This window comes from Carica papaya, chromosome 6, assembly GCF_054855325.1.
Source record: "Carica papaya isolate Zhongbai chromosome 6, ASM5485532v1, whole genome shotgun sequence".
NCBI classification, from domain to species: Eukaryota; Viridiplantae; Streptophyta; class Magnoliopsida; order Brassicales; family Caricaceae; genus Carica; species Carica papaya.
Genome location: NC_142314.1, coordinates 14091103 through 14117681, shown reverse-complemented (window position 1 = coordinate 14117681; position 26579 = coordinate 14091103). Strand labels below are relative to the sequence as shown.

Sequence of the window (26579 nt, the reverse complement as noted above, 5' to 3'; positions counted from 1 at the left end):
CCTATGTACCATGTCCGCCCTTTCCTTAAGTACCTAGTAAGACTTTCACATAAAATTTCTATTAACAAAATAACCAACCACACACACCAATATTTCATATTACATTTACATATCAATTAAACTATATTCATACTGATGGTATATAACTAAATAAACCAAATAAATTGATAAGGCTATAGAACATATAATTTAAAAACATACACCATATAATAACAAACAAATACAGCAGTATATGAAAATAAACAGGAAATCAGGACAATCGTGAATTAACCGATTTCGACTCCACTAGTGACCTATAATTATTTTTAGAATTCTCTAATCTTTTATAAAAATACAAAATTATACATTGTTAAGCCTCAATTTACCGTAATGGAGAATAGGGTGAGGGATTCTTACTTGGATCGGTGTTTTTAAAGGTCGCACTTTCTATTACGCCTCCCAATGGATAACGAATTTTCTTAGTTTTTTCTGTAAATATTCAAAACACTCTTCATATACCTAAAAATATCTCAAAATTCAAAAGTGGTTTCCAAAACTCTTTCTGTTCAATTTTGGATTTTTAGTGTGATGCCGCTGCCGTGCTCCGGCGCCAGCTTCGCTAGCCACGACAGTGGTTCATATCGGTCTGGCTGTTTTTGACCATTTTTGCTTGTATCCCTACAAAAGAACATGTTAGGGAGCCTCGGTTAGTTGAAAAATAACAAAAATCAAACCTACCCGGTGGGGGAGACCTTTGAGTGCAGTGGCTTCGCCAGTCCTTCTTTGCAGTTGAGATTATTTCTTCTGTTAACTTGCATAGTAAAGGACGGTAAGCACAATGACTGAAAAATCGTGTGAAATAAGAAGCAGAAAGGGGCTTATCAGAGAGATTTTTAGGTTTGGCCTCGACAACTACACCGGGCTTTGCTCACAGTTTTCGACTCACCCGCCGTCCTCTTTCTCTGATTTGGCCATAGAGATGCTCGAAATCGAATTTCGAGCGGGTAGGGAGAATTTTTACCTTTTTTAGTAACTGGTGGTGGCTCTTGTGCGGCGGTGGTCAACGATCAGTCTCCTTCTCCGACGTCTGGTTCTTCTTCTCTGGCGGGAGTTAGCTGCTAGAGTTTGGGTTCCCATACGATGCAAAATATTTATACTCATCCTGCATCGTTTTGGGGTGTTTCATCACGATTGATATCGTCTGTCTGATCACGTTTATAAAGGAAACGAATGTGTATCGTTCATCGTGATTGATTTTGTTCATTCGATCGCGCCTAAGGATAGAACGAATCCGAGCTGTCCCCGCGCACGAGATCAATCCTAGGCCGTCCGATCGCTGGGTATGTGGATCGCCCGCGTGACCTCCCACGTGGCGCCTACGTCAGCGTGTCTTACCACGCGGCGTGCTCCAATTCATTGGGCTACTGACTGGGCCGTCATATGTGACCGATTTTTTCTTTTTGCACTTTAACCCTATGTTTTTAATTTTTCTTTGAAAAACACCCACCGGACTCAAATTTTTACCATTTTTTCCCAAAATTATATTCGATTACATCTCTACCCTATTTTTTTTCAATAATTTAACAAAATTAAATTAAATTAATTTATAAAAAAATATTTTATTTTTTTTAAATTATCAAAATTGATCCCAAACAAATTTTTGGACCCGAGTATTACGTATAAAGACTACAATAATATGGTTATGACATGTGAACAACAAGGGGAATTGGAGAAACAAAAACATAGTATAACATACATTTTTATATAAATGTTAGACAAAAAAGTTAAAGTTAGTCGTTGACTATAAAATATTATACTTCATGTATTGATATTTTTTAGTAACTGCATCTATGTCAATCATAAAATTGGGCTTTTGTAAGTTTTAAACTCTCATCCTTTCGATGGAAAGGGGAGGACATAACCAACTCAAGTTTATTCAATATGTTTTTTGTACTTTATGGACTTACACTTTCTTATTCAAATTCAATTTTACCTAATAAAATGTTTAAATAAAATGTAAAATAGGAATTAGAGTTTGATATAAGTATGACATTTATTTGAATAAAAAATATTATATTTTCGAATAAGTTGCATGTTAATTGAATGTAGATATTTTTATAGTTCAATAATAAACAAACATAAAATTATAGTATTAAGTATATAAGTAAATTTATAAATAAAATAGTTTAAAAAATATATGAAACAAATAACATTGTATAGATTATAATTAACTTCTACTTATTAAAGTATAATATAAAAATATAATTTATTTAATTTTGAATCAAATATAACAATAGTGTATGATAATAATATACATGCGCTAAGGGCATTGAGTTATCTGCTCAATACAATATCAAAGTTGTTGCTAAATGACTCATTGTCAAATGTTTCATATCATATTAAATAGAAAACAATACTTATAATACGAATTCATACAACTTCAATTTGATTGAAACAATCATTCACACTAAGCATGAAATATATCATTTTAATTTTATTATTATTTAATGATTGAATTTTATTCTTTTTTTATGATAAGTGTTGGATTTTTTATCAATAAATAGACTTAATGTAGGTATTGGTGTGCGTAACAGACTATCAGTTTATTGAGTTCGTTTAAAAATGATCAATTACAGTTAAACGGTTATGGATTTTAATAGATCAGGTTTAACTTTGGAACTATAATATGTATATATAATGTATTTATTAAAATATCCCGAGTTCGAAAAAAATTAGTTTCATAATAGTAAAATTTTAATTTCCTTAAATAATAATAACAGTTGAATTATTTTTTTGTTATTAAAAAGATGCAACAAAAATTATTAAAAAGAATATATACATTTTGGACACATTTGAAACAAATTTCAAAAATTATGACTAATATGTAAAATAAAAGGGGGCACGTTTGAAAGAAAATTTTAAAAACAGGGGTCAAATCTCAAAAAGGGAAGAAACGAACCACGTAGATGCCCAGTCAATAACGCAACAAATCGCCACATGCCGTGTGGCAGCCGCGCCAACACGGGCTCCATGCGGGAAGCCCACGCTGACAATCCGCATATTAGGAAGATCGGACGACTCGTGGCCTCTCTTGTGTGCGTGAACGATCCAGATCGATTTCTCGAATAAGCCAGATTGAATGGCTCTCATTGCCCCACGCGGATTCAAATGGACAAATCAAATTGATTTTCTAAATAAGTCCGTTTGAACAGTTCTCGTTGCCTCACACGGACCCGAATAGACAATCGAAATCAATTTTTTGAATAATTCCGATCTAACGGTTTTCGTTGCTCTGCCCAGACCTAAACAAACGACCTAGATCGAAGGGAGAGAGGTATTTAAATCTCTCTTCAGTCGGCTCCTAAATCCCAGCTGACAGCCTAATAGGAGAAAAAGAAGAAGGATGACTGGAGGAAAAGCTTAGTTCCTGGAGGGACGATGGTGCCATCTTGTTTGAGACTCAAAACATGCCGGTAAACCTAATTTTTTTTTAATTCTTCTTGTTTTCCCATCCTAAGCTATTTAAACTATTTTTAATGTTGAATAACCAAGAAAAATCGTAATCAGATAGAGAGATGGCGGAGCTTGGTTGTGTTGCGGTGCCGGAGATGGAACCAACACCAGTAAGGTTGAAATTTTCCTCCTTTCTTCGTAAAACACTCCCCCTTCCATGGTTTAAGTAAATTTTCATATGAAAACCAGCATAATTACTTTGACTGAGAGGGAAAAATGCCGGAGAAGGAGAACCATGCGGCAGAGCTCAACGGCACCGCCACCCCGGAACTCCAACCTGATCCCAGTGAGTTTTTTATGTCCTTTTTCACCATTCCTTATGTATTTTCATTCCGTTTTGATATGTGTTTTAAAATTTTACTAGAAAACTCAAGAAATTCAAGAGTCGGGGACCGCCATGAACCGTAGTTAAAAAAGACGGTGTTTTGGACTCGGACTCAGTGTAAGAATCCTTCAACATTTTCTCTATTATGGTTAAATTAAAGTTAATAGGTAATAAAAAAATAATTTTTAAACTTTATGTGAGTCATTAATAATTAAATATAAGTTGCTGATGAAGTTAATTAAACTATTGTCTATATTCGCCGCAGTTTTACTGTGTACTAGATATTTATTAGTTTGTCTCAATTCTTATCTTATGGTGTTCATTATTTGATTCTCATTTTATTCTTATTTATTTTTATTTACTAATTTACTTGCCTTGTAATCACGTAATTCTTTTATGTTGGACTAACCTATTTTCACCCTTATCTATCTATGTTTATCTATAACTCATGCATCAATTGCGCATCTTGAATCGTTGTATTTGTTTCATTCTATTTTTACTTCGTATTGTTTATTCTATCATATTTTACCTTGTTAATTTCGCCCTGACCTATCTATTTCATTTTGTTGTTCATGCTGTTATATATAGAAAATTGCATCCTATCATAGCGTTTTACTTTGTTTATAACTACATTTTCTATATTTCCTTAACAAGTTTTGAAACATGAATTTTGTATTCTCGTATTAATTAAAGTTCGGTTCTTGCATGAGTTAAATACAATAGAAAATATGCATGCATAAATAGATAAAAAGAGTCAACTGGGTATCATAGAAGAAAGTGTATGGATTTGGTGTATAAGATGAATCCTACTGTAGACGTATTCTCAATCGTATGGGGTTGGAAAGTCCCATACCGAACATGATTGAGAATAATTAATCTCACTCATACCGGATGAGGTATTGAGACGATTTTTAAATTGTGGCGCTTATTACTGGATAGAGTATAAGGATGACCAATGAAATAAAAGAAATGTTTGGATTCCACGTGTAGTGAGGATCCTTATAGATCCCCAGCGATGTCGGTAGGGAAAATGAAATGGTCTGACGAAATTGGATGTAGTAAATAACTTGATTTCAGATAAATAGTTAAGAACCCAATATTACATGTACACTTATTATTCCTAATTTATCATATTTACTTCATTTTTGTGTGATGTGTTTAGATGACTATTAGCTGAGGAAAGTAACAATAATATTTTCGGTAAAATAAATAAGGGGTATATTACCCATTCACATGTCATTTAAATTATGTTTCATCGGTCATTTTATATTTTCTACAACCATTTGATTTTCTGTGTCAGTGGTAAGGTATTAATATTCTTACTAAATTAGTGTAACTCACCATCTTCTTATTAACTATTTTAGATCAGGATGATCAAGATCTGAACCTGAAACAACAAGAGGCTAACTAAGCAATCATTTCTTTTTTGCTCTGCCAATCTCAAATTGAGGTTATTGAGTACTTTATAGTGTTATTCTCATTTTAGTTCTAAACATTACTTTAGCCCTTATTTGGGCATTCTAAGTAAAAATGCAAGTAATGTAATATTTGACCATTTAATTCTTCTATTAGATGAAAATTTTAGTGATATTTCTATTATTACGGACTAAACACTCAAAATTTTCGATAGAGGTTTGGACTTTTACATTTGTAATTTTTCATTTTACGAGGAGTAAAATAAGAAATAATAAAAGTTAACAATATAAAAGATTGTTATGGTTTCCAAACTACATGTGTGTTTTGTTTATTTCATGTTATCTCGTCAGCAGTGAAAATTAGTTTTTTCACACGTGTGAATTTTTTTTTCATTATAGATTCAGATACGCTTCCGTATTCATGTTCTTTAATTCCGTATGAGTTTGCTTATAGTTTTCATATCTACTTTGATTTGATTTCTATCAATAAACTCTCGCTATTCATAATTATATAAATAATTTGTTTCATATTTTTTTAAAAGAAAAAGCAAATAAATGATGAAAGATAAAACAAAAATTAAAAACAAACTTCATACAATTATTTACATGTAAACAAAAGAAATGTTCATACTAACTATTTGCCTTATAAACCTATGAATTAAAGGATATAGGAGATTAATTAAATTAAACTAATAAAATACAAGAAATATATAAAACAAAAAGAAAATTCTATTATTTGTTTTCCTATATTAACAAAAGTTGCTGTAAGTACAAAGACGTATCAATAGATTATTATTATTAAATACACACACACCCACATATATATATATACACAAAATTCGAAACAGAAAATTGTTGGATTTATTATTATTATTATTTTTGGGTGAAACAGAAAATTGTTGGAATTATTACAAACAAATTAAACTTTGTAAAAAATATTCGACATTAATTTATTGCTAATGTGCTAACATATTTGAGTGGAACACCAGTATTTATTTGTATTGCGACAACAGTACTTGTATGAAATAGTAACAATAAGAGGGGGAAAAAAGGTAGGCTCTGTAATGGAAACGAGCCCGAAAAAGGAGGGGCCTTAGGTTTCTGTCGAATCAAAATCATTTCTCCATCATCATCATCGTCGTCGTCGTCTCTCTCTCTCTGCCACGCGACTCCGATTCCGGCCAACGTCAGGATCTGGAGCCGTACCTGCTACATCCATCACTCATTTTTTTTATTATTTTTCTCAAGGTAAGCTTAATAGCTCTTCTCTCTTGTTTCTTAATTGTCGTACAGTGATCTTGTTCAACGATTTGTAGTCTTCATGGCCGGCATTTTTTATAATTATTGTAGTTCTCTACTCATCTGAACTATCATGCGTGTGTAGTGGAATTCAATTTTGGATTGTAATGCCATTTTCTGGTATATGATAGGGACAAATTTTGAACCCTTGCTAGCTGATCTGATCTGGTAGTCTTCACGTTGTCAGCTTGGGGCTAATCGTTTGGGATTGGATCGCCATCAGCGGCAGCTAGTATATGCTTTTGTCGAGCTCACGTCAGACGGTCAAATTCTTTTGTGATTCTTGATTGATAGATTATTGTTTTCGGGGTTGGGGTTAGTTGTGTATGTCTATCCCTCCCCCCACCTATCTTTTCTCTTGTGCGGGATTGCGGGGCGTCGGAGTAGCGGCAATAGAACAGATATGCAGAAGACTGGGAGCCTATCAAGGAATAGCAATGCATCTTTTAGACTCACGACGCCCCAGCCGCAGCAGTCACTGAGGCGTTTGGGCTTGTGCTCGCAAATAGCTACCGGAGGGGCGCAGCAGTCTTCACCGATTGTGTTCCCGGAGAAACGCAGCAAGAAGATTAAGGCCACTTCTAAGCCTAGCGAAGGCACTGATGATCCTCCAGAGAATTCAAAGGGGGATGAGCATCGGATTGACATTGGAGGAGGAGATGAAAAGTCTGATCTGTTGGGTTATGTCGTTTATTCGGGAAAGCTCATATTGGATAAAAGGAAGGCCGCTGATGGAAAGAATCCTTCTGAATTGGAGCAACAGTCTTCCACAGACACTGCCAAGCAAGAAGCTGTTGATGCTAAACTTACCAGCAAGGCTTTAGTTTGGGGTTCTCATATGCTGACACTTGATGATGTTATCTCGGTAATGTTTCATATCTGCAATAATAGACCGCTAACTAAATTTTAATTAGGGAAGCAGAGATGATAAGAAAGTGGATTCTCTTGCTTGATTTTGACAGGTGACGTACAATGTCGGTCTCAGGCATTTCACTGTTCATGCTTACCCTGTAAAAAAGGGTTCATATGGTCTCTCTTGTTTTATGAAACCAAAGAGAAGTCGTAAAGACTTTCGCTTCTTGGCTTCTAGCACAGAAGAGGCAGTGCAATGGGTTGGCAGTTTTGCGGATCAACAGTGTTATGTAAATTGCTTTCCACATCCTTTACTTTCTTCAAAGAAGCAAGCTTCTTCGGAGTTGCTTCCAATTGATACTCCTCCTGAATTGCTTTTCAAGTGTAAGAATCCACCCAAAATGCTTGTCATATTGAACCCACGGTCAGGGCGTGGTCGCTCTAGTAAAGTTTTCCATGGTGTTGTGGAACCAATATTTAAGGTATATTTGCATTCTGAGTTTATGTTCACTCACCTCTAATTTGCTAATTGTATCTTCTCGATGAAGTTGCATTTCTCCTTGCCTGCATCTTATTATTGTAGAACATTTCCTCCTCAAGCAAAACCTTTTAAAACTAATTGTATTTTGGATGATTTAGAATCTTTTAGTCAGCACCAAGTTGAATTTCTATCCTGATAGTTTGGGAAAAAATTGAGAAGTGAAAGATTGGAAATATATTTGGGTTAGTTGGTTATAACTATCTTAATTGAGACATATTTGAAGGTTGTGCTTTCTCCAAAGTTTTTCTTTGAGAGAAGTATTAAGAGGCACCAAGGGTGTAGATGTTATAAGAAAGAAACAAAAGCAATTCAGAGGAATAGAAAGTATCAATAAATAGTTCGAGATCCCCCTCGGACAGGATGGAGTGACCTCTATACAAAAAACCCATGGTCTAGAATCAATAATTAATGCAAAATAAATTAGTATTAGATTGCCTAAATAGATTAAGAATCATAATTCTATCAAATATAAAACTGCTATCTTTATAAGTCTATCATCACACTTTTGGTAACTTTAGAATTTTATTTTTATTAATATCTAGTTTTTGTATTTGTATTAATAATATTATTTCTTGATCCTTTTCTTCTCGGAAAAAAAGTTATTTCTTACTTCTATTTGTATTACTATTTTTATTTTTTCGTTTAATCTTATTTGTGAAAGGTTATTTTGTAAGCATTATAAATATCTTTATAATCTTACTTTTGATACATGTTTTGATTATCTCAAAAAAAAAAAAAAAAATTCAATGAAATACTTCAGGAGATTTTCAATTTTCTTAAATATGATGTGTAAGACATTACAGCTGCGATGTCTAGGTTTTTATCTCTAAACTCCTAAATAGAAAATTAATTTTAGTTTGTGCTATAATCAGTTGGTACCAGAGATAAAAGAATTGTGAGTCATTTTTCACGGATGATAAAATTGACAAGTCTGTCATCACCGTAGCTAAGCACAACTATGCAGTTAAAGTGAAAAAAGATTTGAAGGTTTCTTGAATTTTCCAAACCCTAATTTGTTGTAGAAATAAATGTAAAAAACTTATAATTTATTGAGGATTGTTGCAAACTTGTTTCAATTTCCAAAAGTGAACAGCTTAATCTTTTAATGCATCTAAATTCTCATTTACAGAGATTAGCTTGGACGAATAATTCGAGTATTTTGGTAACTTAGCAAAATCTTTTTTCTTTTGGTCATGGTACTTACAGGCACTTTTTTTGCAATGTAGTTTCCATAACTGTGGCTTCCGCATGATGAATCCACACATTTGAACTCTCAGTCATTTAAGTTTTACTTCAACCCAATCCCCCAATCTTCATTATTGCCTTGCAACTCCTTTCTACCCATTCATCTCTCCAAAAGCTCACTCTAGTCCCTGATCCCACTCTCCACTCAATGCACTTAAAGAATTTCCCCCTCTCATACAGGTTCTCTTCCACAAACCAAGCCCAAGTGGGCCCTTCGAGGTTTTAGAGAACCAACCATGACCATCCACTCTGTGCCTTGCCTCTAATCCTCCTCTAAGCAGTCCCTTCTCCATCATGAATCTCCATAACCACTTACCTTGGAGGGCTTTATTTAACACTGACAATGATCGCAAGCCCAAACCACCCCTCCTTAGTGGTTGTTTCACCCTGTCCCAAGCCACCAAGTGATATTATCCCTTGTCTGCTGCATTGCCCCACAGAAGTTACATTGGATTCTCTCTAGTCTTTTAGCCACATTTTTTTTTTGGAGATAATAGTCTTTTAGCCACATTGGAAGACATTGTTGACAGGGACATCATATGTATAGAGATACTGTTATTTTTTTAAAAAATATGTGTAGGAATATTGGCAAGTGAGCCCAGCCCTCCTTACTGGCAACTGTGAATTCTAAATTTCATCAATTTTTATGGAATTTGGAATGCATATTTTCATTTCACTTTGAATTTCCTGTTAGATTAATTTTTATTATTTTAGATAATATTTTCACAATCCTTTAGTTGAAATAAGTGTAGATTTCCAAATGAATCCCATGAAAATTCTATAACCTAAGACTTTTTCACATTAAGAACTAGACTCTGTAAAGACATCTTATGTTGCTTATAAGAGAATTAGAATATCTCTTGTATCGACAGAGGGTGTATTGCATTATGTAATTGGTGCTTATAAGTAGCTTTAAGCATCTTTAAAATCTACTTATTTAGTGATATAATTTGCAGGGTGCTTCTTATGTACCAATATCCAATAAGCAGTTTTAAACCTAAAAAAAAAAAAAATTCTTTATAACTTTATTTCTGCATTAAATTAAAATACTTCTTTTCCTTGAATGTTCAGTTTATTATTTACCTTTATACATTTATTATTAAAGAAATATAAAAACTACTGTTGTTCATACTGAATATCTTTATCCAAATATATATCTGCTAGTTTTTAAACCAACATTTTGGTGCTTTAACCAACTCAAAGAGCTAATAACTTAAGCGCATTTATTTCAACAATTCCAAGATTCAATGTGTATTTGAGAAAAGTACGATATTTCCTGTATTCTATACATGATCTTTTAGTTGGTGACCTAGTTTGGATGGTTTGCCAGTGGAGACTCACACTTATAAATAGGTTTAGAGCCACCTGATAAAAGCTTCCAAAAGAAAAATTTGGTTCTAGGAGCTTCTTTTGTACTCCTCGGTAAGAAAATCTGGTCAAATGGACTTTTCATTTTTTTCTTTTTTTTTTTAATAAAAAAACTCATTAATGAACACTTTGTGACTTCTTTTACTGCTAAAATGTGCTTTAAGCACCTTTGGTCGCAAAAAAAGGTCACTCCAAATTTGGGGTTGCCCCTAGGAGCCAAATGCAGGGATGCATATGGGAACTAGTGGTGACTAGATTTCAGGGAAGATTTGCTGGGTGGAAGAGGGGATTTCTCCCCAGAAGGCAGAGTCACCTGTGTCAAGAGGACTCTCTTCATCTTACCTATTTACTACATGTGCTTATTCATGATCTTTGCTAGCATGGCTAAAGGTTGAAGACTATCTAATGTTGTCTATGGGGTAATTTTAAGGAGGACAAGAGGTTTCACCTGGTGGCGTGAGACATGGTGAATCTTCCTTTCTAGTGGGATGGGCTGTGCATTAGGTTATTGATTATTTCAACAAAGGTTTTCTTGGAAAGTGGCAATTTTCCAATGAAAGTTGATTAAAACTAAACGCGGAATGGAGCTGAGGGGATGGAGTTCTAGGCAATCTACATCCCAATAGTGTTCAGATTGGCGTAAGAAAATTAACTCCTTGGAATGAATTCTTTGGGTGTCTTAGATGGAGGATATGGATAATGAGATTTTGGTTGGACGGGCTTTATAACAATGTTTCTTACTATGCACTCCTTGGCTAGGAAGAAGAAATTGGCTGAGATTTTCTTGTGACTTAAGCTCTGAGGTAGGGATGTTGGATCTAGTTAGAGACTTTAATGTTAAAACTTTTTTAGTGTCCTCTCAGTATAGTGATCCTCCAGAGGGTATTGATAAGTCAATTTGAACGGTGGCTTGACTGGATATTTTTCTGTAAAATCTTTCTATTTTCAGTTGTCAAATGTTTTCTTGGGTTTGGGAATTTCCTCTTGGAAATACTTCTCCAAGAGAGAGGATTCTCACTACATAGAATCTTAGTAAAAGGGTGAAGATCCTAGTGAAAAGGCGTTACCTATGCAAGATAGCAATTGAAATGCTGAATCACCTCTTATTATGGTTGTTCTTTCTCTTTTAGCCTCTGTTTTGCTGCTTGTGGGCTCTTGGTTGTGAGCTTGGAGATGGCAGGGTTAGTTGGTGATGAAATTTGTGCTTGGTGAGGCATTTGGAATGACAAGTGTAACAAGAAGCTTCAGTCACTTATCCCCCTTGACTACCTTTGACGGTTTTCTTTTGAAGGTACTTTCTAGGTCATTTAAAATGGGAGGAATAACAGGGCATTCAAGGGCATTAACTCTACCTTTGCTTGAGTTTAATGACTTATGGTTCTAGGTTCTTTGTTTTTTAGGTTAAGGGTTATCCTCTTATTTTGTTGAGGATATAGTTGACTTTGTTAATGTTTTGGTTGATTTGTAAAGCTCTTTGTACTTGGATTGCATCCCTTCAATGCGGTGTTAATATATCCCTTCTCCATTTCCTTTCAAAAAATAATAATCGTAACTAATTATTCAAAAAACTTAAGCTGATAAGAAAGAGTTGAATTTATTATTTATACCATAACACGCTTGATGTTGATGAGTAATGTTTGAAGTAACTTGGCTTGTGGATAGTTTAAAATAGAGAAAATTTAAGTGAGAAACAGAAGAATAGAAATAAACTAGAAGAAATTAGGGATAGAGATGAAAAAATGGTTTAAAAGATAAAAAAAAATGTGTATTAAGTACACGACGCGAAAGAAGTACCGCCCATGTACTAAATATTTACATCTTGGTTAGAACATCAATAACCTTCTCAAAATCATCCCACCCGTCAAGATCATGTTCTAGTATTAGAGACCCAAAAACATTAAACCACCTATCTCTAATTTTAGTCATATCCTCTACATATCCATCAAATGCTCGATTGTTTATATCTTTGCACACTAGCCAAAAAATAGTTAGAGAAATAAACTTTATAGTTTTCGACTTTTCACAAATTCCACTCCATGTCTAAAGTTCATCCTTAATCGTACATGCAATCACCCAGGTGATACCTAGTAGATTGTACACCATAAACTAAATATCATAAACCATTAGGCACCAAAGGAGAATATGGTTATAAGATCCAACTTCTTTCATACACAAGGAATTGACAGTGAACATCTCTTCCTTTTTCAATTTTCACACCAATTTATCCTTGTCTTCACTCAGTTGCACATTGGACATTAGAAGGTGAACCACTTCAAATTCTTCTATCTCCCCAATCATTAAGATTTCTAGACAAATTTAGGCTCCACCGTCTACTATCATCCTCTCCTTTAAAAACCTCCTCCATCACTATATTCTTCCTTTGGGTGATAGCATATGTTTTTGGAAATTGATTCCTAAGATTACGCCTCCCAATCCACTCGTCATCTGAAAAGTGAATGTTATTGCCCCTCCCAAGCCTCTACTGTATACATTCCAAGAACTGATGTCTACCCGACCCAATCTTCCTCCATAATCCCATCCCATGAGACCTCACCACCTCACTAACAAACCCTCTCCCTAACTCCCCATCCCAGCGAGCCTCATTTATCTGGCTCCATAACCTCTTCTTCTCCATAAGATACCTCCATAACCACTTTTCCTGCAAGGTCCTGTTCATATCAACAAACGATCTAAGCCCCAAGCTCCCCTTCTCCATAGACTTCTTCAATTCATCCCATTCTACTAAATGTTATTTCTTACTTCTCTCATCATATCCCCAAAGGAATCGACATTGAATATTTTATAACTTTTTAGCAATCTTCATCGGAATAGTCAATGCAGATAAGAAATATATAGGCAAGTTGGTGAGAGTGCTTTTGGTTAGAGTTAGCCTCTCGCCTTTAGACAAATAGTTTCTCTCAAACATCTTTATCACAGGATTTCAAGTTCTCACATCTTTATATTTAAACCCTAACAAAAGTCCTAGGTATTTGATTGGCAACTTTACTGATTTTCCCCCCAATACTGTAGCAAGTCTTTCCCCATCACCCCTTTCCCCAAACTTTCTCTTTTTTTGATAGTTTTTGGGGAGGACATCTCCTCATCTTTTGTACCTTTCTTTCCTTCTCTATGAAAAAAAATAACTTAATCAAATCTATACTCTATTACCAAGATATTTTTATTTGCTACCCATGCATAGTTCCCCATTTATTTACCTCCTTTCATCTCATTGTTAGTGAAATTTCCGTTCCTTTTACCTCCTTTCATCTCATTGTTAGTGAAATTTCCTTTCCATTTTATGTTTATTTCATTACCTGTCAAATTTTTTTCTTAAAATGTTTTATTGAAAATGCTTTTCACTATAAAAAATATATTCTCCTACATATTCAGAATACTATTTGCAAACTGTGACAGCTTGCAGGGTTTAAACTTGAGGTTGTCAAAACAACATCTGCAGGTCATGCTAAGAAGTTGGCATCCAGTGTTGACATTAGTTCATGCCCTGATGGTACTCCTACTTAAACGATGTGCTGAATAATATATCTTATAAATAATATTTAATATGGTTTTTCATTAAAGATGATTCTTTACTTCTGTGTAATTCTTTTTTCTTTTTATGATTCTCATGCTCATTATTTCTCTATTCACTTTTTGAACTTTTTTTTTCAGGAATCATATGTGTTGGAGGTGACGGGATTATCAATGAGGTTAGTCAATGCCTTTGCTGCGGAATAATCTGTCTTGGTTTCTTGTTACTTGTTCTAAATTTTGTGCTCTCCTTTAGGAACTGTTATCTATTTCTTTTAGCAACATTACTCATTTTAAAACTTACATACCTTTCATTTTAAGATCATTCTTTTATAATTAAGATGACTTTGGGGCCTCATAAACCTTTCTGTAAAGGTGGACACAGTGGCGGGTTACTCACTGACCCACCCAACTTTCTCCAGATGGTACGAATAAAAATTTTAATCAACAGAGTATATGGTGTATGCAGGTGGAAAGTTCTAAATCTGAAATGAGTATGGAGGGAGTATGATTGTAAAGATATACCTGCCCAGCACTTCTCGCTATATATAATTAATAAATTTTAGTTTTATTTTTAATTCTACTCAAATTAATTAAAATTTGGTTAACAAATACTTAATATTGTACATTGTAAAATGTTACCTTATATTTATTGTTGAGTAGATTGTACTTAAATATTATTTTAAATTATGTTTTGTTTTGATTAACACTTAAATTTTTTTTGAATTAGTACATGGGTAAATGAGATGGGTGGCATGTAAAATATTTTACCCATGAGGCAAGTGGCAAGTAAATAACTTTCTACCTACTATAGGTATGAAACGGATATGAGTTTATATTTTTACAGCATGGTGGGTATGACAGTTGCCTCATATTTGTCCCATGCTTATCTCTACCTTTGTGTGATTGTCTTTTGCACCTTCTCCATGTACGTGGAAGGAAACTACTTATTTTCATGAATATTATGACCGTGTCAAGATATTTGCATAGGTATTGTGTTTTAACTTACCGAAAATTGCTGTAGAGTATATATAGCTCTGCTTAGGCAGTACTCATTTGGTCCCTTCTGAATAGTGCTTACTTTCCTCTGGAATAAAAAGGACAATTATTTTAGTTGAAGGCAAAAGTTATGTCCAATTCCTATCCTAAAATTTCATTGAAAGGAGTCATACTGGGACAACTTCTAGATGGGTGTATCTTCCATGTGGGATGAATGGGATCAACTCCAGACTAGGTAAGAGTTCTCCCTAATCTCGTAGTTAAATAGAAACCTAAAGAAAAGAGACATTCCACCAAATTCGTCAACTGTACACTTCACAAAACTCTCCCACTCTGATCTTCTTGAACCTAATGATAGAGAAGATTGTAAGATACACATCTTTTAAATAGCTGCCAGTAATTAAAGATATCCTCAAAAGCTGATGGTTTTTGCATGGCCTACAATACCCAAGCATGATTAACCACTTCAGATCGAGTTCTGCATATCTACCTGTTATGAACTCTCAACCAGCCAGTGAGGAGAAGTCAAGAAGAGTAGTTGATGGGTGCTTGTGTTTACTTCTATTTATGCAGTTAACTTAGGTAATTAATTTTCCTGTGTTTAATTTTTATAAGATTCAGTGGGTAGTACTATTTTATGCAGGTAAGCAGTTTCTTAAAGCTATTATGTGCCGAAGTTAGTTCTTTTGAGCTATGGATCGAATCAATTGAAACAAAGTCAGACAGAAGAGGGATTTCTGTCAAAAGTTTCTTATAAAGTGGCTGGAAAAACCATATATTAGGTCTTGGGTACTTGATGACAAATTTAATAAGATTAATCTACTCATCTGCAATCACATATTCAAATTTTCTTGCCATAGTTGAGTTCTTCTCCACCCTGAAGGGATTGGCATAAGAGTATAAAAAACTGTGTAACGATTGACGGGCTTTGAAGTTACTTTGATATTAGGAAGTTTGGGTTTTAATCAGCGATACTAATGTCCTGCTCTCTTGTGTGGAGCGTAACCTTTATTCAGTGAGCTTCCACTGATTATCCATGTGGGAAGCTTTCTAAGGACGGAAGATATTCTGTCAAATCCTAATGACAATCTTGAAGATAGGCAGAACTTTGGTTAAGGGGCATTTCTTTTGTATATGAGCAGTATCTCATTGGTACCACTTTTTAATGCATTTTCTTACTTTTATCTCAAAAAAAAAATGCTCGAAGTGAGAGTGAATCCCTAAGTTTCTTCTCAAGTGTCCTGAATCAAGAAGGCTTTGATGATTCTACTCTCAATCTCCTTAGGCTATCTTTGCAACAAGTCCAACATTTTTATAGAATTTATTTGCAAATTTACACTTAGTTCAACAGATAAAGATCTCCCTTAAAATGATGAAAAGGAACCTCATCTTCTCATATCGAATTTCACGTGGAATTGGGATAATGCATTCAGTTCTATCAAAATCAAGTGGAATTTGGCGTGCATTATCTAAATGCTACTTAAAATTCCATATGAAGATAGTTTTATTTGGTCTTATTCTTATCCGAGTACAATGTGTACTATTTCCTAATTAAATTAAGTATGAATTTGTAAATAAATTTTTAACATTTTTGGATTTGTTTTAGACATAGACTTAATCCCAATTCACTTGTTAGTAATTTTATGAAGGATGAGTTATGACATGGAATGGGTCTTAGTGGCAAAGTCTAGGAGGAAATTCTTGTCTCCCATCTCGTTGGCCACTGTATGTATTCCCCTTTTTTGCTTCTATTTGGGTTCAATGGCTTAGAACTCGTCATATTTTGTTTTAGGGGTCGCCCTCTCATTAATGGGTTTGACTTTGTTGATCTTATTAATCTTTCTCTTTATGAGAGTGTAAATATTTTTTAAATGGTTGGCTCTCCCTTGATGCATGTTCATCTAACTTTTCCTACAAAAAGAAATCCTATTGTTTAGAAATGCTTATGTTATTTTGGTCAATATTCGTTTTTCCTTGTTAGTTGCAGGTGCTTGAAGTAATCTAAGATTTCCAAATCTTAATAGGAGTAGATTTAATAGTCTTGAAGTATTGTAATCTCTTGAAAATATAAAGTTTAATAGAATCACGAGGCATATTCAATAGAAAATATCTTTAATACCTTTCGAAAAAGCTAGAATATAATTCGAAATCCTGATTTTTCATCTAAACTAAATTCCCCACATTACCGTATCTCTCTTTGCATTATTGCAGCAATCCTATTGTAACAATTCTTGAAGTCTCCACTTCGCTTCAAGAGAGTTGAACCGAGTTAATCTAACTTTTGGTGTGTGTAATTGTATCTAGTGTTTTTCACTGTAATATGATTTTGTGGTAAAAATAGTACAGTTTGATTAAACTGAAAATAAAATTTTAATTTTCCTGAGTCGATGCTTATTTGAATAGAAGTCTAGTAGAAGATCTTAAACACATGCAGCCTTAATTAGACTAGTGCTACATACAAATGCTTGGAATTGGAGTATTCAACAAAGAGGCTGGATCATGCTGGTCTACCTTTGGCAGTGAAAAGTTTGGAAACAGGAATCTTATATCTTGCTCTGAAGCATTTATCCAATCACTAGTGTTTGGATCAAGTTTGATTTAAATTCAATTCTATAGAATAAGAATGTAAATACAATAGAAGTAGGATGAAGACTAGCATAAAAATAGCATTCTAGTTCCAAGTCAATTCTATATCCAATTTAAGTTAGTTTTTTTTCCTTCCTTGAGAAGAGAAATATACAAAGTCATCATTGTTATATTGAAGATATTAGTGGAATTGGTTCAATTATCACTCAATGTTATATATCAAATAATGAAGACTTGAACTAAATCTAACATTGTAGTATCTTCAACTTAATGTGCCTTCATACCAACCCCTATCAAGACAGTCAAGAACAAGGGCTTACTTGTATTAATCATGGACTTATCTTGTTGTGTTCTATCTAGAACAAGTGAAAATGGAAAAAAAGGAGGTTTGTCAAATTAGAAAATCATTTTTTTTAGCAAGCCAAATTAGAAAATCTTGTTTTTCAGAGTGGAAAATAATCTCAACCAAACACACTTTTTTCCATTTTCTAAATTTTATCTTCCAATTCTATTAGCTGAACACATTCTCTATCATTGTTATTCCTTTTCTTTTCCCCAAAAAGAAGTATTTTGAAGTAGTAGACATGTAGGTTAGTTGTGGTGCCTTTTTAAATGTTTAACCCAGTTGCATATTTTTTTTTTAAATTTTTGTTGCAATTCTTTATCATATAAAATTAGTTCAGGACTGTTGAATGAGACAATACATGATACATTTTTTTTGAAAAATAAACAGTACATGATACATTAAGTATACCTGAAATATGGCTATTAATTGATTCTTCATTTTTTGCAACTTGTAAGATAATTTGTACTAAATTTTTGTGCAATTATACTTTATGCTAGTTGTTGCCTTAAGAGATTTTAGTGTTCCTGGACATAAAGTACAGAAAAAAGAATGAGGTTTAGGTTGAATTTTGGAATATATCTAATTGGAGCATTTGAAGGAAAATGTCACTTCAATGATCTTTTGCCTTGTAACTCTCCGCAGTTTGTAATACAAGCTATTGTAGCTTCATTATTGTATTTAACAGCATATAGTGTACAAGCTGTCTAAGACATTTCTCCTCTGAATGTAGAGAGGAATGATTCTCATTGAGGCTGTGTACCAGTATCCTTTCTTGAAGTAACCAACTCATCCAATGAAGTTTTGCCTCACGGGTTCATTCCTCAATGTGGTACAAAATTTTATCTGTTATGAACTTTAATTGGTCTAATAATCAGAGACAATCTATTAGCATATATTAAGTAGCTTTTAACTTTCCCAAGATAAATAGACATCTGACCAATGGGGACATACAGAAGCTATTTTGACTACAACGTAGAAACTTTAATTTATGCTGTAATTGTCATATTTAGGGTTGAAGAGGTTAACCTAGAATCCATTAATCATATACTTATCAACAATTGTATATCAAACTTGAACTTTTAAAATGCTGCATTCTCAAATTTTCTGTTTCTATAAATCTTCTGGTTGTAAGTTTTGATTAAGGTTATAATTTTAGGTTTCTTGTTTCAAAAAGGACCTGTTGGAAAATCCCTTGATCTTCTTGTCGATTTTAGGAAATTAATATTCCTAACAAAATGGGCTACTGGTTAGGGAATTCCACTCGTACAGGGATTAATTTTGATTTCATTTCATTTGCTGTAATTAGTTTCTTATTTTTCCTCTTTGTAACAGCTTTATATATCCATTTATAATTCCATAATTCCAAGCGGAGTGTCACCATCATGTGCTTATCTGTGTGTGCATCTATCTATCTATCAATTAAGAAAGATGCAGTAGTTACCAATATTTTTATTTGAAATTTTGCAAGAACTGTCTGTAAGAACGAAAGTTCACAAATAACTTTGTGTCAGAAGAAAGAAAGAGGCAAGAACATGTGTGTGTTTCTTTTTTTTTTTAAACAAAAAAGAAAAAAGGAAATAGTATTATTCACAGCCATGAACGTGGTACCGTCCATGTGTAGAAAAACAGATGTAGATCAGTTAGAAGCCAAAAGATCTATGAGGTCTCCAAACTGACAAAAATAATAGGGAAACAGTTAAGCCATAAATTAAGGAAATGAAGTCAAATATGTCTAACCCTACTAAGAAGGCTTTCTATATCCTCTCTATATCCTAAAGAAAGGAGGAAAGAACTGGTTAATGCTATGTTGTGTGCTTGAGTGTGGTTTTGATTCATAACCAGATGTTTTATTGTGCCCCATGGCCACTAAGTTATGGCATATTGCATCGAATGGAATACTCAAGTTGATCGGAGATCAGGAAGCTTGGTAGTTTTAGAATTGTGGGCAATGGTAGGATTTTTGGCTGATCGGTCTCAGTAGAGTATTTTGCACCGTTTGGGTCATCTTGAAGGTTCTGTCAGAGTGAGGACTCCAAGCCCTCTGGTGTTTTATTTATTTATTTATTTTTATTTTTTTTTTTTTGGGGGAAAAGATTGGTGTTTTCTCTTGGTCGAAGCATCACGCATTAATTTGTGATTGGGACATGCAGGCTTTCTTACATTCTGACTAATTTGTAATCTCATTCTTTTGTACATGGATCCCCCTTGGTGCCTTGTTCATGATATTCTTATTTTTCTACTTAAAAAACAAAAAAGGGATTGAACACTTACGAAAATCCCCGTCGAATAATGTACAAAATAGTGATAGAAGTAATCGCTTTTCTGTGGTCCTAGTCAACCTCAATCCTGCCCTTTGCTCAAATATCTGCTGGTCTTTATGAGCCTAAGAAGTTGATATAATGAGCCTAAGAAATTCTAGGGCTGCTGGCAAACTTTCGTTTGATAGCTATTTAGATAGTTCTGCTTCCTCTAAAGTATCTACTTCTGGGTGGAAAGCAGTGTGGCAGCTCATTTTAACTATGGATACTCCTGTAAGAAAAGGAAAGCTGCTACATAATGTAATTAGTGCAGAAAAATGTCCTTGCCATTTCCTCCCTTTGTATAGCTGGCTAGAAGGTTGCATGAAATAGCCTTAAAGTTTGTAGGGTAATGGCTAGAAGGTTGCATGAAGTAGCCTTAAAGTTTGTGGGGGTAGTGTTGGGCAGTAGCTGGCTCGATTCAGGATAAGATTTGGCATGGCTGGTTCTGAACAATCGGAAAATTTTGGCACTTGTACCATTTTCTATTTCATGAACTGTTTGGAGAGAGAGAAGCCTGAAGCTTTCCAAGAAGGGGATCTTTTGTATCTTAGAGATATTATGTAAACAGTACCTCCTATCTGTTATACATGGGTTGTACTCTATGTTGCTTGGTCTTGGCTTTTTGGTTGCCATGCTTGTGCGAACCAATACGATGGTTATAAGTATGAATATGTATGTCACTTGATATGCAACTTGGACACATTATTTTCTTATGAGAAGGATTCACACCAACATTTGTTTATAATTGTTGAGAGAGAAGGGAGGAAGAAGGTGACATAAAGCTCAAATGAGGCAGTAAGGGCAATTTGAAAAGTGAGACGGACAAGAAAAATAAAGAAAGAAGTACCACAGGGGAAAATGCAGAAGTTTCCATAACTTGTAAAATTGAGAAGCCATACGTGAAAGATTAAAAGACAGAGATGAACAAACAAGAAAAGCAGAGATACACAGTGTACAGGTAAAGAGATACACGTGTGTACATGCTAGAGGTGGCCACATGAAGAAGCTGTACGGGCAAAGCATAGCATTTTTAACAGAAACTACAAGTGGGCGAATAGACTGTATGGATTTGGACTAAATATTTGACTTTCTTAGTCTATAAGCCCCAGTCTGAGCCCTTTTAAAGGCTTATATTATTATGCATGAAACATGTTATAGAACTGTGTTAAATTTTCTCTTTCGTGATGAGTCCAAGTGCTTGTAGACAATTTTTGGACTCTTACTGACCAAGTGTATTTTTAATTTTGAAAAAATTGCCAAGTCCGATACTTAGATCGATACCTGTACCCGACACCTGTACTGGAGTCTGAGCAACTTAGGTGCCAGCTTCTTGGTCTTATCTATAACACTCTTTTTGAAAAGGAAATTTATGGCCTGAGTTCACATATACATTCTTGAAATCAGTAGAACCTTGTGCCTAACTCACTTAGGCGAGAACAACTTCTGGCTGATTCGGGCTACCTTCTTTGCTTCTTCTGGTTGGTTTTGCAATATGGACAAACTAAACCACAGTGATACCAGTGCTACTATACATTTTATATGAGCTTTTTATCTCAGTTTATATCTTATCTATTCATGCCTCACTACACTTACAAGATTGTCATCCCTCTCATTTTTCTTCAACTCTTTGTGTCTCTTTGCTTTATGTGCTTGTTTTATCAGCCTGTCAATGATGAAAGGTAGTATAAACGTGCAATGTAGCTTATTGAATTTTTAATGTATATTTGCCTTTTCTTTTTAGAAGAATTCTAACACTTGTAGTTCCAAAGACAGCTGGTTTGTAGTCATGATAGAAATTCTTATTTTTGGACCTGATAACATCTTGCAATCAACAATCCTTAATTGCATGTAGGGTGGAGGCTTCATTAATTTCACCAGAGTTAGGGACTTTCAGCTTGACTTAACTAAACATGGTTCCTTGGAGGAGACTTTGACATTTAATATGTATTTTTTCATATTCCTAGTTGTATTATGGGCAGATATTTCTAGATCTAATCGGCCTAACTAATCTACCTGCTTATTGTTTTTTCTTAATATTATTTTTCAAAACTTTGTGAATTATTTGAAACTTGTCCGTGGATCTGTCCTTGTTGTAATGATTTTTTATGCAGGTTCTAAATGGCTTACTTTCTAGAGACAACCAGAAAGAAGGAATTTCTATACCAATTGGAATTATCCCTGCTGGTTCTGATAATTCACTAGTTTGGACTGTGCTGGGAGTTAGGGATCCAGTTTCTGCTGCAATAGCTATAGTTAAGGTACCAGCTTTTGTTAGGACTGATATAGCATGCTTCTTGTACTTGATGGTTACGGTGTTACAATCACTGGGATATTTTTGCTGAAGGGCGCATATTATTCAATATGATTGATGTTTTAGTAAATTTGACCACAGTCCTTTATATTTTTACAATCCCCATTTTTGTTGATAATCAAGGAGTGAATTGCTTGCTTTCTTTTTTGGGGAATGAACATATCTATTTTTGCAGCCATGAGATAAAATTTATCTTTCTTTTTTTCTTTTTTTAGTCACAAATCACAAAACAGCTAGCACTTCTAGTCCCTGAAGGTGAAATATATTCTACCGTTCGTATCGTTATATAGATGAAACAGAATTGATTTCCTCATTTATGTTGCCACTGTTTCGTCTAGTAATTCTCATAGTCCTGATAATCACATAAACGAAGACCATTTGGGTGAAGCTCATATCTATAGTTCCTATTAAGTAGGAACCTGAGAGTTGTTTTCTAGATATGGTTCTACCGATCAATTTTTTATTTTTTGGCATTAAGTGGCTTCCCTTGAGACTTGAACCCATGCTCTGTGCTTCAGGAGTGGAGCTTCTAATGACTAATGGGCTAAACTGAGATGGTGTTATGGAATACATTATTTATTTAACTTTTTTGTGATTATTCTTATTTATCCTTGTAGACACATTATTACTGTATTGTTTCTAATCTGCCTAATGTACAAAAAATGTGAAGAATCAACAACTTAAAATCTTCAATTGTTAAAGTTTCAGATTTAGTTTTTGGAGGAGTTGTGTGTGCAGATGTGGTTTGATGGGGGGTTGGTTTAAATAGCTCCATCAGTAGATGAGTTTTTGAGTTCTAAGTTGTATACCAAGTTTTTTAGTTTCCTATATTAAGAATAGTGGGTGTATTAATTATGTTCTTTTTGGTACTATTAGACTGTGAAACTCTACTACATTCTGGGTCATCTTTTTGCTTACCATTCAGATAGCTTTGTTGTTTTTAGGGGGGTCTCACAGCTACTGATGTTTTTGCTGTTGAGTGGATCCAGACAGGTGTCATCCACTTTGGGATGACAGTCTCCTACTATGGTTTTGTTGGTGATGGTAAGTAAAAGTATTCAGTTGGTAATTTTCTAGATCCTGATTTCCTTTCTGCTTTGTTAATATGGCATATTGTCTATATTCCCAACAGGAAGGCATTGGGTTTAAAGCTTATCAATATGTAATCTTGGCATGTTTTTTATGGTCCTATTTCATTGCTGAGTGATGCTTGTTGGATGATATAGTCTGGAGAAACTTTGTTTTGGATCATGCTCCATACTCATGAAGGCTTGTCATGCATAACACATTCGCCTTGTAAGATATCAAAAAATTTGTCTGGCTTGTTACTTGCTGATACACTGGATTAAAATTGCACTATTCTTCTCTTTTTTCTCTCCAAAAAGAAATTTTACTATTCTTCTTGCCTGAACAGTTTGTCTTAACACTTGGTAGTCACCAATAAATGCTGATTATCTATATTATGATTTTTGGACAAGTGGCATCACTAGTTCAAAGCATGGGTCTATAAAGATGTATTAGATCTTCAGATTGAGCTTCTTGTATATTTTACTCAGAAGTGATGTGTGCATTTTGGTATATTATTTATTTCTTTAGATGGCATTTTGGTCTTTATTGACTTCATTTATAAATTATTAGGGCGGATATGATTTCCAGTATGAATTGCCAGTTGAATGCAATATTACTTGCAGTTGTTTATATGATTGCATTGATTGTTTTTTATGGTTTGCCATGCTCTGCGTTTCATGTGTTTTTTATCTGTGGCATCATGTTGCAGTGCTGGAGCTCTCCGAGAAATATCAAAAACGTTTTGGTCCTTTACGATATTTTGTTGCTGGGTTCCTCAAGTTCTTGTGTTTGCCGAAGTACAACTATGAAGTGGAATATCTTCCAGCATTAAAGGAAGATCGAGAAGGCAAAAATGCAGCTGAAAGGGAGATAGTTGACATGTCAGACCTGTATACAGATATTATGAGGAGATCAAACACAGATGGCATGCCCAGAGCCTCTAGTTTATCAAGTATTGACTCAATAATGACCCCTAGTCGAATGTCTGGAGGTGACATGGATACATGTAGTAGTAATCATGCCAGCACCGAACCATCTGAATACGTTCGTGGCCTTGATCCAAAATCAAAACGTCTATCATCTGGCAGGAGCAATGTTACAGCAGAGCCAGAAGTTATTCATCCGCAGTTACCAATGTCAACAACCCCCAACTGGCCAAGGACAAGATCAAAGTCAAGGACCGATAGAGGATGGGCAGGATTAACTGCAACGCATGATCCCTCAAGATGTTCTTGGGGAAATGCTGCAACAAATGATAGAGAGGATATTTCCTCAACATTATCTGATCCTGGTCCAATTTGGGATGCTGAACCAAAGTGGGATACTGAGCCTAACTGGGATGTAGAAAACCCAATTGAGTTGCCTGGACCTTCAGATAATGCAGAAGCAGGAATGAAGAAGGAAGCTGTCCCTAAATTTGAAGATCAATGGGTTGTTACAAAGGGGCAATTTCTTGGTATCCTAGTATGCAACCATGCTTGCAGGACTGTACAGAGTTCCCAAGTTGTGGCGCCAATGGCTGAGCATGATGACAACACCATGGATTTGCTATTGGTTCGTGGAAGTGGGCGACTGAGATTGATGAGATTCTTCTTGCTTCTGCAGATGGGTCGGCATCTTTCACTTCCATATGTTGAGTATGTTAAGGTATGGACTTTTAATCTAGCAATTCTTTTCTGTTTGAGCTACAGGACAACATAGGTTGAATTGTGACATGAACATGGGTGTTTGAATGTGGTACTCTAGTGATTCTTAGCTATACTGTTTATGTTGCAACTCAGGAATTTCTTTATAAAAGATAGGGAGCTCAAAAGATAAGATACAAATATCTTGTAATTTAGCATGTGTCACTCCAAATTGAAACACCAGAGCCCCATCTAATTTAAGCCTCTATGCAAATGCAGGTAAAATCAGTGAAGATAAAAGCCGGAAAACAGACCCATAATGGTTGTGGGATTGATGGGGAACTTTTCCCACTTAGTGGTCAAGTCATTTCATCTCTGCTTCCAGAACAGTGCAGACTTATTGGGCGTGGCCCTGGTCGTCGCGTATAACATGGGAAAGACCCCTGCTTTTGAAGTCTTTTGTTATGCTGATTTCACATGTGAAAAATGGTGAAGCGTCCTTATACAGAGAGAAGACTAGCTTTTGTCTTTTATCTATATATATTTTGTTGAAACATTACTCCATCCCCTTTTGTGCCATATACATCTGAGATCCTCTGTAAATTTTTCACCCAGAGTTATGCGAATCTGTTGCTTGCTGTTCCTTCCTTTCCTTTTTCTCTTGTATGAGTTTCTTGTGTTGGGTCACAGCAGCAGCTGCCCAATGTATTCAGATTCTTTTTTTTTTTTTTTTTTTTAATAATCTGCGAATATGTTCAAATATTTTTGTGTTGTAAAGCACTACAGCTTTGTTTTACTTGCTGAGGAGATGCTATGGCGGCTCGGAGATATTTTGGCATCGTCTGCTCTTAGTAACTAGAATTGGCAGGTGAGTTATAATAGATGTAAACTGGAACTCAATAAGAACAATAAAAATAATACTAAATATTTGGTTGAGACTAATTGTTAATGGATGAATATTTGTGTCTGTACAATGTTGGTTGATAATAATTCTTATTATTAGGGGTTCACTGACTTTGAATATTATACAAGTAGGACCGTCCAAAAACCAAAAAAAAATTCGAGAGTTGCCAAGTTGAATGGTATGGAAATTATTATTAATATTTATTTTTTTGTAAGATTAATTTTAATTTGCAAGTTAAAAAAAAATTACAGTCAATTGAAAGTGATATTATATGATTAATTAGTAAATAAAATACTTATCGCATAATATACATTACATTCTAGAAGTAATTAAATAGAATACATAATACAAATCTTTATGTATTATATAATGATA

At 34.5% G+C, this 26579-nt stretch overlaps 1 protein-coding gene across 2 annotated transcripts; it reads left to right on the top strand.

Annotated features, from left to right (window-relative positions):
- Nucleotides 1-6250: 6250 nt before the first annotated feature.
- Nucleotides 6251-25948, top strand: LCBK1 (long-chain base (LCB) kinase 1). Of its 2 annotated transcripts, none has more exons than XM_088206450.1 (9): nucleotides 6251-6480; nucleotides 6719-7396; nucleotides 7494-7865; nucleotides 13952-14045; nucleotides 14207-14244; nucleotides 22408-22554; nucleotides 23552-23651; nucleotides 24385-25322; nucleotides 25580-25948. In XM_088206450.1, the coding sequence occupies exons 2-9, from the start codon at nucleotides 6935-6937 to the stop codon at nucleotides 25727-25729; spliced, it is 2301 nt and encodes a 766-aa protein (XP_088062576.1). In that variant the 5' UTR covers nucleotides 6251-6480; nucleotides 6719-6934; the 3' UTR covers nucleotides 25730-25948. The 2 variants fall into 2 exon arrangements, with proteins under 2 accessions (XP_088062576.1, XP_088062575.1); XM_088206449.1 differs by having other exon boundaries at nucleotides 6663-7396.
- Nucleotides 25949-26579: the final 631 nt, after the last annotated feature.